At 43.2% G+C, this 17,676-nt stretch overlaps 1 protein-coding gene across 2 annotated transcripts in view; it reads right to left on the bottom strand.

Annotated features, from left to right (window-relative positions):
• The window catches only part of syne2b (spectrin repeat containing, nuclear envelope 2b), a 141,466-nt gene that overhangs the window by 103,488 nt on the left and 20,302 nt on the right, over positions 1-17,676 (bottom strand). For both annotated transcript variants that reach the window (XM_071497874.1, XM_071497876.1), the window contains exons 9-33: positions 16,314-16,414; positions 15,570-15,659; positions 13,697-13,810; positions 13,199-13,336; positions 12,685-12,849; positions 12,290-12,402; positions 11,959-12,127; positions 11,449-11,545; positions 11,034-11,233; positions 10,694-10,858; positions 9,832-9,972; positions 9,641-9,742; positions 9,280-9,459; positions 9,022-9,180; positions 5,078-8,869; positions 4,556-4,690; positions 4,140-4,265; positions 3,360-3,553; positions 2,992-3,061; positions 2,665-2,765; positions 2,416-2,536; positions 1,952-2,251; positions 913-1,508; positions 449-604; positions 115-265 (exon numbers count right to left, since the gene is read on the bottom strand). In XM_071497874.1, the coding sequence (XP_071353975.1) occupies positions 115-265; positions 449-604; positions 913-1,508; positions 1,952-2,251; positions 2,416-2,536; positions 2,665-2,765; positions 2,992-3,061; positions 3,360-3,553; positions 4,140-4,265; positions 4,556-4,690; positions 5,078-8,869; positions 9,022-9,180; positions 9,280-9,459; positions 9,641-9,742; positions 9,832-9,972; positions 10,694-10,858; positions 11,034-11,233; positions 11,449-11,545; positions 11,959-12,127; positions 12,290-12,402; positions 12,685-12,849; positions 13,199-13,336; positions 13,697-13,810; positions 15,570-15,659; positions 16,314-16,414 (7,676 nt within the window). The remainder of the gene's footprint in view (positions 1-114; positions 266-448; positions 605-912; positions 1,509-1,951; positions 2,252-2,415; positions 2,537-2,664; positions 2,766-2,991; positions 3,062-3,359; positions 3,554-4,139; positions 4,266-4,555; positions 4,691-5,077; positions 8,870-9,021; positions 9,181-9,279; positions 9,460-9,640; positions 9,743-9,831; positions 9,973-10,693; positions 10,859-11,033; positions 11,234-11,448; positions 11,546-11,958; positions 12,128-12,289; positions 12,403-12,684; positions 12,850-13,198; positions 13,337-13,696; positions 13,811-15,569; positions 15,660-16,313; positions 16,415-17,676) is intronic.

Below are 17,676 nucleotides of genomic sequence, written 5' to 3' on the forward strand. Positions count from 1 at the left end.
GTTAAACACTGAGGTTACTGTAAATCCTAGGCACAGCACATGACGTTCCGTTTCCAGATGAATAGGTCACAGCAGAAAAAAATTAATTTTGGGTTCAGACCAGGAGAAACTCACCTTGGTTATACTTCTCTGCAGGTTGTCTTTGCCCATGTAGGAGGCCTGATCACTGATCGCCTGCTCTGCTCTCTGCATGGTGTTGCTCAGTTGACTGCGGCAGCTCTGAAACTTTTTCAGATTCTCCAACAGGATGCTGCACTGCTTCTTCCTGCAAGAGGAAGAAAATAACAGAAGGCATTATCAGTGATGTCTCAATATTCTATCTATTCAGGTTTACAGCTGTAGTGTAAATGTAAATGCATGTAAGCAAAACGGCCAGGAGTCAGTTATTCATAAAGGCTTCATTTATTGTGATTACTTGAGCTGAACATGCCCCTCCTGCAAAACCCACCTGTCAGAAAAACCTTTCTGAGTCTCCCTCCACTGAGTCTCCAACTCCTGCAGGAGGTTTTCTCCCCCTCCCTGCTTCTCCTGGAGTTCAGAGATGTTCTGGAGCTCTGCGTGCTGGGCCTGAAGCTGGCCCTCCAAATCTGACAGGGCACGAAGTCTGGAAAGTACAAAATTATCAATAAGATATTATATCAGGAAATCAGGCTTTTAATTCTGGAAATCAATTTATTTACATGAAGTACACCAACTCTGGTTAACACTGCAGCCTTTCACACATGCACTTGAAAGAGAAGGATGTCATTAAAAAAACAAACAGGAAAGTAAAAGAGCACATACTTTAAAGAATATGTTAAATAAAACCCAAACCCTAAAAAACAAACAATAAATATTACAAGACTGCAATTACAACCATCAGAGAGATGGCTTGCATACTGAAGCATCAACATAAAGTCACACAACACACACCTGTGTTGCACAGCAGGAATGGTGGGCTCCTTCAGGCCTTGCATTTCAATTGTATCCTGGAGCTTCCTCAGCTCCCCGATCAGCGTCCTCTTCCTCAGGCCCAGAGATTTACTCTGGGTGTCCTTCTTGAGGTCCTGCTGCTGGCTGGCCAACCCACTGTCAGCCTCCTCCAGCCTTCTCAGCAGGGCAGTGACCATATCCAGGCAGGAGGCTGGGACACCATCCCTGGTGACTGTCAGCCTGGCCCCCTGCAGGAGCAGATCCAGCTGAGGCGCCTTCTCCTTCAGACTGTCGATGCTCTGCCTGATCAGAGCCAGCTTGGAGCGACAGTCCTGCAGTACTGTGGCATCACTGCAGGGGGCGCCTTGCACACCAGAGATGTCTTCATCCACAGTACGCAGTGACATGAGGAACCGGTCGAGGGCGCGGGCGGCTGCTTCACTCTTCCAGACCTGCTGTCGGAGCTGATCTAGGCTGGTTCTGTGAGTCTCGACCTCACGGGACAGAGGGAAGCAATCTCTGGGGTCGAGATCGCTGGATTCAGGGTCCAGACGGGACAGCTGGTCCAGCTCACTCTGGATGTTGTCATCCAGTTCCTTTCAAAAAGGAAACAATGTGCATATTATCTTTCTTTTGCCAAAGCTGCTTGACATATAAGCAAAATTTTAAGGTTAAAGTCAAGATGCATCAGACTGAAGGAAAAATCTGGCCTCTGGAGTGCTATTTTCCATTAGTTTCAGTCTTTTTTTCCTCTGTTCACTTTTTTACAGATTTGAGATAATCAACAATCTTTCACTCAATTTCAAACATTTTTAACTCACATGTACACATCTGACTCAGTCTTAATCATCCAGCTGATGACTGGTACAGTTATATAGTATATAGATATTATAGGCTGTAGGTTGAACTGTTCCCTGCATGCCCTTCTAGTAAATCTCAACCTCAGAGGGATGTCATTATTAATAATATCTATAACTTTTATGTGACAAAATGAAAACATTAAAAACAAATGAAACTGTAAATGAAATTGAAAGAAGACCTTAATATCTCTGAGGATGTTGGTATTGGCCAGTGAGAAGGCAGTGATGTCTTTGGGCTGTCTCAGGTAACGGTCCAGACGGTCGGTGAAGTCCACCATGTGGTTCTCGGTGGAGTCGATCTGTCTGAGGGCAGCGCCCAGTGAGCTGCCTCTCCTCTGAAGGTTTAACTGTTGGCTGCGCCACTGCTCCTTCAGCTCCAATTTCTCCTGCTCCAGACCAGTGTTTCCACTCAACTGGGAACACTGGGAGTACAGGTTTCCATACTCAGACCACAGAGACTCAGTCTCCTGCCTCAAGAACTGGGGAAAAAAAGTTAAACTCAAGATTACTAGCTTGTTATGGCGATTCGTTTGCTTAGTAAATACAGTACAAAAACAAGTGTAATTTCCAAACACTGAAACTACCTTCTAATATTTAGTTATCTATCTGTGTCTGACCCACAGATTGTATTGTTGTACTGTACCTGTATTTCCTGTAACCGTGTATGGAGGCCTTTAAGAGAGACGGCGTCCGAAGGGATATCCTTGATACTCTGTTCATTTTTACAAAGTTGGGCTTGTAGAGTCCTCTTACAATTCTCATACCTGGAGATTTTAGAAGTTAAAACACATAAAAACAACAAGATAAAAACTGAGTATCCAAATAGTGTTGTTCATTAAAATGCATGTTGTGTTTGCTTATCAAAGAGCTGACTGTGTTAAATTCAGTCTACCTTTCTACAGCCTCCTTTTTGGTGACTTCCTCCTCCAAAGACACCTGCTTTTCAACCTCCCTCCTCTCCACACTCACTGTCTTCACTGTCACCTGGGATACCTGAAAAAGAGTGATAGTGCCTTATCTGTTAATTCAAACCTCTGGAGCTGCCCAGTGATTGGCTGTAAAAGATGGTGATCAGCTTCAGTGTGTAAATGTATATAACAAAAAATGCGAAACAATTGTTTAGCATGGTGTAAAACATTCCCTGGAAAAACAGATTCTAGATGAGGTCTAAATGAGTTGAATCTAGAGAGTACATGGTTTCAATGGGCCTGAGTCATACCTCAGCTGAGACTTGAGGTTTGTCACAATCCTTTTGTGTGGTCAGATCCTCACTGAAGGCAACAGGAATCCTGAGAAGAAGAAATGAGGATAAATCACTTCTGTTCCTTTTCAACATTTTATCTTAACTGTTAAACAGGACAAAATGAGTCTGTCAACAGTGGAAGTGAAATGTTTGACTTATGAAGTTTCAAGGACTAAAATGACAGGCTGTATCCCTAAATGTCTCCCTTTAAATAAATGGAAATGTAGAAACACGCACTCCATCTTTATCTCCTAACATCTATTTCAAAAGGTAATTTAACCTCAGCCACAAACGTATCATTAAGACAAAAAAAAAACCGACTGTAATTCACTGTAATATCCCACCTAGAATCGGGGAGCGGTGCATCTTGGTCTCCGCTGAACTGGCGCTGGATGGCGGCCAGCCTTTTCTCACATTCCCTCAGCTGAGTCTGGGCCAGGCGGTGAGCATCCTCTGGGCTCAGGGTGTCACACAGCTCTTTCAAGGCTTCCAGGTGCTGCCCTGCCTGGGCAAAGCTGCCATCCACTGAGAAGCAAGCCTGGTTAATGTTGACAGAGCGAAAACAATGAGCATACAGGCATGGTGACTACTGCATTTGCAGCCAGGGGATCAATACTACCAACTCAGATTAATAGTAATATGCATGAACCCAAAGCATAAATTTTACACTGCTTGACCTGTTAATTATCATCTAATATTGCAAAATGACACTTTCTGAATATTTATATTATTGATTAAGATATTGCCATATTGCACAAGCCAACCCAAGTTGGCAGCAGCCAACAGATGCACTGCACAAAAATAAAAGAATGCTGTTTTTATCTTTTACTGAAAATGTTTTATTTTCTATAAAGTATAGTTCACACCATAGAACTTCTATGGATTTCATTGGAATTAGTTTATTTATGTATGTATGTATGATATAATAAACACACCCCAACAAAAACAGCATTCTCTTACTGAGCAACCAGAACACAGTTACCAAGTCTCCCTGGAGGCATACAAAGAAGAAGGAGGAAAAAAAGGTTAGACAAGCAGAACAGATAAGCAGAGCAGATATGCTAGCAGAATACCCATCCACTGAAGCACACCTGCCAAGAGCTTAGTTCTAGTAATTGAGCTACCTGAACTTGTTTTTCTAATCGGGAGCTTAAGTGCATCTCACACTGCAGGGCAGCTGTGTTAAAGTCTGTCTTTGTTACTTGAAATCGCAATTGTTGCAAAAAGCCTGAGATCTCAGCTCTCACAGCCTGGGAAACAGAATAAAATGAGTTTTTAAAAAAAAAACACATGACATGTTAGAACGTAGTATTAAATAAATGGTTTATAATATGAATGCTTTATAAGTAGGCAAATGAGCAATCTGCTGACATTCATATGTAAAAAATGCAAAAAAATGTTGCAATGGTTTTAGTACATTTATGGTTTAAAGACATGCATGAGTAATTATCAAAGACAACAATAAAGCCTCAATAAGACTAACAAATGCAATAAATCGCACACATTAAAACACAACTCACACTGTGAGTTTCTGTCCTACCTCCCACTGTGTCCTGACAGACTGGGTGAAGAACTCCATATCTCTAAGCTCTGAGGGGGTACAAAAGGCCTCCATGCCCTTGGCTGCTCTCAGGAATTCCTCCAGCAACTCTGGGTCCAGGGTCTTCAGAGTCTCCTGAGGGGGAAGACATATATTACAGTTGCAGACTGGCTCCTTGCAAATTGGTTTACTTCAGTTAGAAATGAAATATAAAAAAAATATTTTAAAAGTTTATTATTAAAGTTATTAAAAGTTTTTAAAGCATTATCTTCTCATTTATCCTAAACAAACCAACAACATGCCAAAAGCATGAAAAACCTCCTGTGTGCCATAGGATTTCTGTCCAACCAATCACTAACGTATTTTTCATGAACTTGGTACAATATTTTAGCTGTTTTATCAGCTGGGATTGGCATGTATCAAAACAGACCTGTAACTGAATTAAAGATTTGCGGAATAAAACATACTAATTAGTGCCACTAATGATATAAATCAGAAGGGAATATCAGTAATTAGGATTACCTCTTTCACTGATACTTGCTCGGGTGATATGCGCTTGTCTTTGAAGACGTTGATGGCTTCCAGAATGTGCTCCTGCAGGCAATGTTTGGCCTCCTCAAAGCCGTTTCTAGCCAAAGCCTGGGCCTTGGCATAAGCCTCTGTGTAGGCCTGGGGAGGTACCTGAGCCAGGGCCGGAGGTTTGATGCCGAGATCTGGTGACTCAGCCTGGGACCGAGGCAGCACATTGACCTGAGATAGGATAATGGTATGGGTCTGCTGTGTTCTAGGCTGTGGAGGAGACTGTGGAAGTGGTTGGATCTGAGGTCTGGCCTGTGGGGGAGATTGAGCCTTGGAATGTGTTGTAGTTTGAGCCATGGGTAATGGTGGAGACTGAGCCTGAGGTTGGGGCTGTGCCTGAGGAATGGGTTGTGGCAGAGATTGGGACTTGGTTTGGGTTGGTGACTGAACCTTGGTTTGAGTTGGTGATTGAGCCTCAGGTCGTGGTGTTGGTTGGGCCTGTGGCTTGGGTTGCGGAGGTGATCCAGCCTTGGGTTTGGTTGGTGACTGAGCCATTAGTTGTTGCGGCAACTGGGGTTCAGCTACAGGTTGTGGCAGTGATATAGTCTTGGGCGGGGTTGGTAACTGAACCTTGGTTTGAGTTGGTGATTGAAGCTCTGGTTGTAGTGCTAATTGAGCCTGAGGTTTGGATTGTGAGGGTGTTTCACCTTTTGGTTTAGCTGGTGACTGAATTTTCAGCTGTGATTGGAGCTGGGCCTGATGTTTGGGTTGTGGAGGGGGCTCCTGGAACTGATGACTGAGCTGAGGCAGCTGAGTCTGGATATGGGGCTTTGCTTGTACTGAAGGCTGTGACTGGATGTGTGTTTGGGATCTGGCCTGCTGCTGAGTTTGTAGCTGGGACTGTGACAGACGCTGAGGATGAGTTTGATGTGGTGGTTGTGATTGGAGAGGTTTTTGAGTTTGCATCTGAGGCTGAGGATGATGCTGAGTTTGGGGCTGATGGACCTGTGGATATTGCTGACACAGAGGCTGTGGATAAGGTTGGGGCTGGAGCTGTGGCTGTGCTTGAACACAAGTTTGCTGCTGGATATGGCCTTGTTGTGTCTGGATATGGACAATATTATAAGCTCTAATCTGAGGCTGTTGTTGCATCGGACTCTGGGGCCTCATTTGGTGTTGTGTTTGAGCCCAGGGTTGGGTTTGTGGCTGCATTTGAGGATGAGTATATGATGGCCCCATATGAGAATACCCAGGTGCCCCTGTACGAGGTCCTTGCTGGGGCCCAGTTTGGGCCCACTGTGGTAGAGCCTGCACTGTTGGATGGGCCTGAGACTCTGAAGCTTGATCTATTTGCTGATGATATGGTTGAGGAATGGGGTGTCTCTGCTGGGGAAAGGCTTGAGGGTCTTGATTGGGTGACCACTGCTGGGATGGAGACTGAGCCTGGGAATAGCCCTGGGGATAAAGATGAGGTTGTGCTGTAGCCTGTGGATGCTGGACAGACATTGGGGATGAGGTTCTGAACTCAGTCCAAGCCTGCAGCTGGCCCTGGGAGATATGGCCTGGGTGGTGGACCAGTGTCTGAGCATGTGTTGTATACTGAGTCATAGGCTGAGAATGGCCCTGAGCCTGGACTGCAGGTTGAGCTTGGGTTTGATGTTGAGTCAAAGGTTGGGTTTGACTTGGCCAGACCACTGGCTGAACAGGGGTTTGAGCCTGGACCACGGGCTGGGTATGGATTTGAGCATGGGCCGTTGGCTGAGGATGGGTTTGGACCTGGGTCATTGACTGGACATGGGTTTGAGGATGAGCCTTCGGATGAGGATGGGTTTGGACCTGGGGCTTTGACTGGACATGGGTTTGAGGATAAGCCTTTGGCTGAGGATGGGTTTGGACCTGGGGCTTTGACTGGACATGGATTTGAGAATGGGCCTGGACCTGGGCCATTGACTGGCCATGAGTTTGAGGATAGGCCTTTGGCTGAGGATGGATTTGAGCCTGGGCCATTGACTGGACATGGGTTTGCAGATGGGCCTTTGGCTGAGGATGGGATTGAACCTGAGACATTGACTGAGGATGGGTTTGAGGATCAGTGATCGCCTGAGCGTAGGTTTGAGGGTGGATCTGTGCAGGTGGCTTAGGGGAGGGGGGCCTGACAGGTGCCCATGACTGAGGATGACTACGAAGTTGAATGTGGGATGGAACAGGAGGCTGAATTTGGCCATGTAGTGGAGCCTGCATTGGGGAAGAAGGTCTGACTTGAGCCCATGTCTGCACCTGAGCTAAAGGTGGACCCTGGAGCTGACCTTGTGCTTGCATACCTAGCTGGGGTTCAGCTGGGACACATGTTTTGGACTGAGCCTGACCCTGAGAAGGGAGCTGTGGTTGTGTCTGTTGGTGGGGCAATAACTGTTTATTCTCATGGCCATGGGGCTGTTGAAGGATTTGTGACTGACCTTGGCTCACTCTAGCTTGTGACATGGTCTTCACTACTTGCTGGCTGTCTGTGGTAGTGTGGGACACAGTAGTTGACTGTACTTGGACTAATGCTTCAGATGTAGACTGAACCATAGTTTGGGGTTGTTCCTTAGATTGTGGGTGAGATTGAGCTATAGTTACAGTCTGGGATTTAATGTTGGTGTCCAAATCTGGTTGTGCCTGTTTTACAATCGTCTGTGATTGCTGAGGTTGCTTTTGTTGCTGCTGCCGCAATTGTTCTTGTTGCTTGTGCTGTTTTTCCAGGTGCAGTAGTTGTTGTTGCTGATGCTGCTCTTTTTGTTGTTGTTGCAGATCTCGAAGTTGTTCTTGCTGATCTAGATTTTGAGGGTGAGTTTGTTTTTGTGGTTCTTTTTGCTGTTGTTGTGGCAGCTTAGTTGCCTTGGCATTTGCCTCAGGGTGAGGCTCGGGAGTTACTGCATGCTGAGGAACAACCTCAACTGATGCCATTTGTCTGTCTGACTTTGGCTGTGTCTGTGTAGTCTGAACTAGGTCCTGAGTGGAATCCCCTTCTGGATGGGGAGCAGGACTTTTATGCTCGCCTGAGACTGGTTTCTGAAGCCAAGGCCGGTTCTTCATGGCGCGAGCCTTTTTGCTTTGAAGCTCACTCGAGCTTAAAGGTGGTTTCTTTATAGGTGGCTGCTGCTGTGAAGTCTGCTTGTGGGGCTCTGGTATCTGTTTGACTTGTGTTTCAACCTGTGTATGAGTTACCACCTGCTGCTGAACTTGATACTGATGCATGTCTATCTGCTGCAGCTGCTGATGCTCTACCTGTTGCTGTTCCTGCTTCTGCTGCCATTGTTGTGGTTGTGTTGTCAGCTCCTGCTGTTGCAATTCCTGTGGTTGCTGCTGTTTGAGTTCTTGCTGTTGTAGCTCTTTTTCTTTTTGTCTGTTAAGTTGTTCTTGCTGCAGTAGCAGCTGCTGCTGTATCAGTCCTTGTTCCTGAGTCTGCTGTTGTTTTTGTGCAGCAGTCTCTGACCAGGCCTGAGTCTGGACTTCTGGTGGTGTCTTTGTTCTGCTCTGCATCACAGCCTGCGCGTAGGTATATGGCATTGGAGGAGAGGTCATCTTTTCCTCTCTGTATTCCTGCACCACTATCTTTGGAACAAAGGTTTGCTGATACTGATGAGAAACTAACTTTGACTCGCACTGCTGCGTTGCCTGCCTGGTGTCTGACTGTCTCAGATGTTGAGGCCTCTCTTTAGCCTGGATAAGGACTTTTGATGGAGGAGAACCTTCTGGGGGACTTCTGCTTCTGTCTCTTCTGGCTCCCAAGCTGCTCAGCATTCCAACAACCTCCTGGAATTGAATCACAAATATAAGAAAAACTAACATTGTAATTATATTATATTACTTATATTCTCTGCTTTGCTTCTCTTTCTATATCCTTCTTGTTTCCTACTGTGATAAGTAAAGAACATGCAAAACTTAATGGCTTGTGGTCAACTCGCCTGTGACTGAGTAACAGCCGCTCGCACTCGTTCCTGTATAGTGGAGGCGTGGAGGTACTGGATGGGAGAGCTCTTCTGATTTGTCATCACCATCACCTGCAGGTCCTGCTCCTCTGTCACCACCTGACCCTCCAACTGCAGACCACGGGAAATCAGGACCTGTGGGAATAAATCATGTGTCAGTATTCTCCAGTATGCATAATGCACTCTGAAAGGACATAAAGCAGAACAAACGTTCTACTGTGTGGATCATCTTACCCTGGCTCGTGGGTCCTGGCCCCGCTGTTGCTTTTGTCGCTCTGCACCCCTCAGCAGCTGGTAGAGCTCCCTGGCCTCTGCCTCCCAGTGCAGGAGTTCAGCCATGCGACTGTCCAGACCCGACACACTGTGCTGCAGCTCCACACACACCTGCTCAGCCTCAAACAGGGTCTGCATTACCTGGTACCATTAAGGAATCAGATGTAATGAACAGATAGACTTGCTTTCTGTATATTCACAAACTGCAGCTGCCACTAGATATTTAGTTAGAAAATGTGATGAACAGATGAATGAAACATTAAGACTTGTATGCTACAAAACACAACTGTATGAAGGGCATAAAACAGAACAAAATTCATACTTCAGGCATAGCAAGCTTCAGTTTTTGTAATTGATCAGCTGAGCATTCTGGGGAGGGAGCCAGAGCATCCAGATCCACCTCTTTTAGCTTCCTCATTATGAACTAAAGGAAAGTAAGAAAGCACGAGTGAGTCATTCAGAGTGAAATAATCATAACAAATTATAAACAGCGAACAACTCCATTAGTCCCACCTGTATTCTTTTTCTGTAGGTGCGCAAAGGACCTGCCATTGCCTCCAGAGGCTCTTTGAGAATCAGAGTGGCTTCTCTGATTAGAGCCTGGGGGTCCTGAGGTCTGGCCGGGACATCTGCACTGGGCTCAGACATGTTGTCCTGAAAAATGCACGAGTTAAGATGTTAAATAACAGAGAGAGAAAAAACAAGAAAACGTCATAATGTGACAGACAAAAACTGTTTACTTGCTTTTATAACACAACACAATCAGATGTGCTTGGGCTGTTGAGTATCATTTTAATCATTAGACGTTAAAACTGGTATTTTAATGACATTTGTTTTCTGGCGTTAACAGAACAATGGATATGATACAATAGTCTGACAAAATAATTTCACAGACAGTTGACTGAAGTATTTATAACACCTGCCCAATATTCCACTTGAGATATCAATGAAGCTGCATGATAATGCACTGCTCTCAAAGATTATAAAGCCTTACATTTATTATTGCCTCCACCCAATAAGAAAAGGCGGAGTACCACTTTCAAACTTGAGACCACTCCTTAATATCACAGTGTGGGAATACTTAGGACAATTACACCTTTAATTCCAAAGCCATGAGACATTAAGTTACCTGAATCCCTGCTGTCACCACTTACTTGACAATAAACAAAGAGACAAAGAAACTAGGCCAACACAACAAAGGCTGTCATTCTGATTAAGAAACAGCCCAGCAAAATGCTAAATATAGAGAGTGTAGTATGGCTTGTGCTTCATCACATCATCTGCAGCATTTTCATCAGCCTGAGCTGATGCAAAAACAGCTTAGCACCTAAGATGTGTTTCTCAGCAACCAGTTTTTCTTTGTTCTGTAACTTACAAAAGTGTTTGTCTTGACAAACTCGGCCCATTGCATGTTGAGTCTGCGCAGCTCCTCTGCCAGGCTCCTGCTGGTCTGAGGGTCTGTTGACTCGATCAGGAAGTTACCCGCCTCGTTGAGGTGGGCGTGTCGGGAGCCCCACTCAGACATAGATTCAGAGGTGACCTAAATAAAATGAAGTGAAGTGTGTAAGTGTAGGTTATTCTATTATTTTTAGTCTCTGGACTGCTCTGGAGGAAGGAATAATCTATAATAGCACCATTGCACATGTTCTCTACAAAATATTTCAACTGTTCATCTCTCTCTCTCTCTGTCTCTGTCTCTACTGTATCTACAATACCTCTGGTCTGTGGCCAGGGCTGAATGTTGCAGAGCCCTGCTCCAGCCAAGCCTGCAGGGAACTGAGGCAGTCACTGTAGGAGTCCCAGGCAGACAAGACCCGTCCCATGGTGCTCTTGGCTGTGGTCAACTCCTCCAAAACCACGGCGGTGTCCTCCTCCAGCTGCTTCACCTGCTGACTGACGTGGTGATAGTCTGCAGCTGAGGAGCAAGACAAACAGCAGTCCAGTACTCAGTCAATCCATTCATCCAATGAATCCATGAACTGGTTTTAATCAAACTAAAAGCAGTAAAACAGATTAGGCCTGTTTGATATGTTCATTCAAAGTCCAGGTACAAGTCTGAAAGATTAACCTTGTTTAATCAGTTAGATATAGATGAAGGAATTCAATACGGCTGTTATACAGAACACTTACCAAGGGCAGATTTGCTTGAATATTTCTCTGAAATCTTCTTCAACTTATGAAGAGCTGCTTCCAACAGAGAAGGTAGCTCTTGTGTGTTTACCAGCTCCTGTGTAAAAAAAAGATTTTATTTACACAGCCATTACAGCCTTGCTCATTAAACAGTAGAAACAAAACTTATTGATGGATAGGTGAAAAACTGACAGATGAACTTAAAGATGAAAATAAAAGCAATGAGCATTTAATTTAGCATGTTCAGCATTAGCCTTAGCATGCTACCACAGCAGCAAATCTATTTGCAAATAATCATATAAAAATGCACAGAGTTAGGATACTGACTGGATTTTGGTCAGTTGACACATGAACTGTGTGTGTGTGTGTGTGATCTGTACTAAATTACTTACAATCATCTAAAATCTCATTTATATAACACGTAAAGCATCAACATGCTTCTTCCTTCCAGCCACTCCCAATTGTTAAAGTATGTTTTGAAGATGCCAAATCTCATCACAGTCTACTCACATGCCATTCTTGCAGCAACACCCTGACAGCCTCTGGAGAAATGTAAGGCCTCTTCCAGACACGGAGCTTGGTCCTGATCTGCCCCAACAGATCCAAAACTGTGTGGCGGTGCTCTCGGTACTCCAGTTTGATCCCATGGTACTTAGCAGTCACTCTCACACCGGTGAACCTGGTGAAGACATCCACAAAAAAGGTTCAACTACAAGTGATGTACTACTAAAAAATTTAGCTCACAGAAAGTAGTCACCTCATGCACTATACATACAGTGCACGTGATTTCACACATGTACACATTAACATGAACACAGTACACCTGGGAAAGTACCCTCACCTCCTCTTTAGCTCTTCCATCTTGTCAGCAGGAACCATCATGTTTCCATACTCATCCAGGTTCTGGAAGGACTGGAAGGTCTTCAACTGCTGTGGCATCTCCTCCAGGCAAACCTGCAGCAATATTCAGCTATGAGCTCATTCACATCCACATTTACACGTTCATGAAAGTCTATATAACCTTACAAAGAGGAGAGTTATGTGCACATTGTGTTTGACAATTTCTCTGAACAGTATATGAACAGATGAGTACTCAGATAATGGGATTATTCAGCTGATGTTTTTTTTTATCCTTTACATGAAAACTGAGGAATCTGGGTCTGTTAAGTCAGCATCACTGTTTATTTCACTTTCTAAAGTCATGTAATTTAAAGTTTGGATTTATTTAAAACTCACTTTGAGCAGCTCCTGTTTCTCCCTGGCTTCGTCAGCGGCACGGCCGTGGTCCTGTGGGTCACCCTCCTCCTCGGCCAGAACCCCCTCTGCTCTCAGCAGCCAGCAGGCCACCGTATCCAAGGGGGCCGGAAGGCTCTTATCTAACTCGATTTTGTATTCACGCAGCTAAATAAAAAAACAGAGAGAAAGAAAGGACATTTCATTACAAATTAACTTTCTTTCAAATTAAAATACATACAGAAACATTTGTAGTATGTATAGAAGAATACAATACAGATGTCTGCCTGTATAGTTGCATACCTGCTGTACATGCTGTACTTGTTCTACTGTAGCATAAAAGGAATTCGGCCATGGAAATTTGGTGTTGGTATGTTTTTATATTCACTGATATGAGAATTTGATTGTATGGTGATGTCTACATATAAATAAGAAATTGTACATATATAACACATTGGAAAATCTAACTAAGTAACCTAACCAAAAACTACCAAAATTTTATTTCAGTGAGGCAGACCTTTTCAGTGAGGGTGTCCCATGCCTCTCTGAGGGCCCGCTGCTCCTCGCTCAGTTTCGGGGTTCGTCTCATCGCCGTCAGCAGCGGCATGATGGGCCGCCGTTGCTCATTAAAGGACACAAGAAAGGTCTGAAATACCTGAGGGATGGATAATGGAAAAAATCTTTAGCGCCACTCTTGTAGGGTCAACTCAAACCACTTTTCCACTTTTTTTGTAGGCCACTGATGATACTCAGATTTTATGTGCAAACTATCACATGGCAATACGGTACAAAACAGGATGACGCTCCTGTAAATTGAAGCAGCAGCAATAAGCTCCTAATAACTGAAGACAACATGAGAAAGAGACAGCCAACCATGTCTCCAGTTGTATCAGTGGCCTGATGTAATCATATAGGAATTAATAAGAGAGTTATTGCAGTGGTACTTAAAAATGCTACACGTATATCGCAATGTTTTGTTGTTGTGTATTTTCATAGGAACCAGCTGAAAACCTACATGGTATCTCTCTGAGTAGCTCTCTCCCTCTGTGGAGTCCCAGCCCTCCAGGAGCTCGTCATAGGCCTGGGCCAGCCAGCACGTCACTTCCTGTGTCTTGCGATCAGGTGTTCCCTGGCGACATGTAAATTACAAAACAGTTATTGACTGAAGACATTTCGACAAATGTCAGGATTAACTTATTTCATTACCCATGTTACATACATGTTTATCAGGGTTTGTCTTAAGCTGTGAAATTTAGTTTGATTTAAATGTCATGTAAGAACACTGAGGCCAGAACAGAGAGTGAGAGAAGCCAATCATTGTCAAATATACAGGTGACAATTTAGACAAACTGGATTGCAACTGAATATTTAAACATGGCTCCCCACACAAATCAATGTACCTCTGTTTGTTTATTTACATCCCACACTATAGGGAGGATGTGTAACTAATGGCAGCCCGTAAGATAAAACGATGGCTGCAGGGAAAAAGCTGTTCTACGCCGTCTTGTTCTAAAATAACACATTTTTGATGCTAAAATTATGTAAACAAAAGAGCTAAGCAAAAAGATTTCCCACAAGGCACCAGCACCAGTCATGGGATACTTAATAAACAAAATAGAAGCTGGGGTGCCAAATTTTCTTGTATTTAAAGCAAGCCTGTGCACAGCAGAGTACCAAGCCCATAGATTTTTTTTGGCAACAAAGTTGTGTTTTTTTACTCATAAGAACATGGCAACATGTACAACAGCAGCCTTTATTCTGCTGTATGAGAACAAAGAATTCAGTGTGTAGTAGCATTGAGATTTATTTGTTTTAATTTGGTGCATTATGTAGAGCAATTTTTAGATCTGATTTCAGATGTGTTTCCCAAATTTGAACAGAGAACTTCACTTTGCAGAGCTGATTTTCTGTGCTGTCCACCCTGCAACACATTCTTGCACAATCACTGCAAAATGAAGAACTGCTTGGGGATAAAGTCACAACATTAAAAGTGGATTAAAAACTCAAATGTCTACAGCAGCTACACGTGAAAATGCTGATATCCTGTGAGAAACTCAAGCTGACAGCTGTTTTGTCCACTGTCACTGATCTGTCATGAGTTGTGCGACAGGCAAAGCCAGCAGTATTTCATAGCTGCTCTCACAGTCGCCCATTGAGCACTTTATTCATCTCACGGGAGGCTGAGAAACACACCCTCACTGTGGTTTTGGATTCTTCCCAGAGAACAGGGCGAACTAGTTCAATTGTGCATGATCAGTCCTGCTCTGAACCTCCATGTGATTTGAAGGTAATCTTGGCTCTAAGCAACTGAGTTTTTAATTGAAGTCGCTGCCGTGCCGTCCCAATAAACAACTGTCCTTGTATATAACCGTTAGCCATAAAATCTAAAGTTATTTGTGGGTGAAGCAGAGGATTGGTGCGGCTGATTTACGCCGTGTGACACGGCAGTAATGGTGCTGACAATTACAAAGCAGCAAGCCAGAGGGTTTTCAAACACACAATGAACACGCAAAAAACATCCGTTATTTTTAAACCATCAAGCAGTGACAGGGGGGTGTGGCACTGACACAGAGAGTAGACTCAAACAAACGTGAAGTCATATGGATTGGGTCTTGTTTTCCAAATTACAAATAGTTTTGTAAAGTTTGTAGTACTGTCGTTGTTGTCCTGTTTGTACTAGTTTGTCAGACTGCAGCAAATTCCATCCCCAAAAATGTTAGTAATGAAAAAAGATATTACTATATATTATTTCATACTGAGTTTTATGCTGACATCAATTATTATTAAATCTAACATGTCACTGAATTCATTGCTGGGTAAAAAGAACATAAGCAGGCAGCTGAAAAGTGAGAGAGGAGACAGTGTTGGGTTGTGACAGTGGCGTCTACCTGTCGCAGAGGTGAAGCAGAAATAGCAGGTGTGTAGTAAACAGGCAAGTTGATGGGAGAAGGACTTTTAGGAGGAGTCAGATATTGTGTCTAGGAGGAAAAAGGGAAGGAAAGAGGAGGAGGAGAGGAAACATAAACAGTGAAGTAAACAGAGAAATCCCAAAGAAAATGTTAATGCAGAAAGATGGTGTCAAAGATAACTGAAGGTCAGTGTAAACTGGCACTGGCAAAAACAGACACAGTGCTTATTAACATTAGTTATGGTCATGATAACCACATTTAATACAACTTGGATTCAGCTAAAGCACTACACTTTTCAAATTTTCAATAGTTTTACCAAATGTTACTGATTTGCACATGAAAAGACATCCAGGTGTCAAGGTTAAAACAAGGTTAAAATTTGGTTAAGTCAGTGACTAGGGTGTAGTTCAGACCTACTTAACAGTGAAATAAAGTAATAATAATAAATACTATTGACACACCTTTTACACATAACCAAGGCATGTAAAAAAACAAAGTTTGCCTTATTTTAACCTTGATCTATAGACGTGTTGTGACCTGCAAACCACCAAATCAAAGCTGACTGAGCAGGACTGAATTAGACAGAGCTCAGCTGCATCCTAATCATTGACAGCACGTTGAAAACACCTTGAGCAGAATCCTAAATGCTACCTGAAATACAATGACATTAAAACTTCTCTGCAGACATGATGTTAGTGTAGATTATGATACAGTGACACAGACCTGCATTTCTTCCTCTGGCACTGGCAGGTCTCTGGAGTACTGCAGGAACTGAGCCACGTAGGTCATGATGGACTTCTCATCAGGGTCTCGAATGTCCACATCTGCATCCACATCAAAATCCTCCATGATTAGCCTCTTACTGTCAAAGGTTTAGACTAACACGAGTAAAGTCCTGAATCAAGAGTTCAGTACTGGAATCTGAGGAACAGCGATGGAACTCTTTGTTTTTAAAGTGTCCGGCTTTAAAAAGCATTCCCTCTGTTTTTAAAGCATCCGGCTGATTAAAGTCTGCTGACAAACTAACAAGCAGAGCAAAGTGAAACAAATGAGGGTTTTATATTAGACTGAAGCAAACAAGCAACAAGTGAGTCAGCAGACTGTTAGATCGTCATCTCACTTGCCCTCAGGCTCACTTGGTATGGTTCAATCACAGCACTCAGCATTAGCATCAACTTGATAAACTCCTGCGCATTTATATCCTCTTGATAGTAGGCTTGGGTCATATCCAAAATTTATTATCTTGATACAGTCCAGCCCAAATAGCATGATGTATGATATTATCTCGGGGGTGGGGTGGGGTGGGGGGCAGCAAGCCTATTTGATATTTCCAGAATTAGCAGTGTTACAGCCTGAAATGAAAATGAACTATAACTTGTCTTGTCAACATCTAAAAAAGTTTGCAAATTTGTTGAATTCACAGTTTTTAACCTCCAAAGATAATTTCCAGTCTGTTTTACCATCATGTTTATTCATATTATTTTGAAGACACAGGACAGGATGGTATGGGCTGGTGGAATGTCCAGTGAGAATGTGTACAAATCTAAAGTTCACAAAACTCAACAGGTGGAGCTAATAATGAGCAGCAGGTCAGCTACCGATATAATGAACCTCACAGTTTAACACTGATTTACTATCCATCAGCCTCTGCACAAACAAATTATATTCAAGCTAATCTAAGAAGACAAATTCCTTCGCTCATGTAAAAAAGGAAATGTATCTCCTTCACATCCATATTTGTGTTGCAGTTAACCAACTCCATGTCTCTGTGCACACAAACTGATGATGTGAAATGTGTATTTGATTATTGTTCTTCTCTGTCATGAAAGCAGTTGTGTTTTATTGTTGAACAGGACTACATTCAAACATGTGTCGCTACATGTGTCCAATTGGAACAAATACTAACCCAATAAAAAACAAAACAAATTTAGAATCAGTTCATATTGTTAATAAAACCTTGTATAATATTCCTACAATATTACTATATAAACTTCATATCATCTAGTTAAGTAAATTAACAGCGTGCTTACCACACATTACATTCTTATGTAATTTCATAACATCACTAACATTTATTATTATAAAA

Source organism: Trachinotus anak, unplaced genomic scaffold (assembly GCF_046630095.1).
Source record: "Trachinotus anak isolate AG129_WGS33_773 ecotype Australia unplaced genomic scaffold, CSIRO_AGI_Tana_v1 ptg000015l, whole genome shotgun sequence".
In the NCBI taxonomy this organism is placed as follows: Eukaryota; Metazoa; Chordata; class Actinopteri; order Carangiformes; family Carangidae; genus Trachinotus; species Trachinotus anak.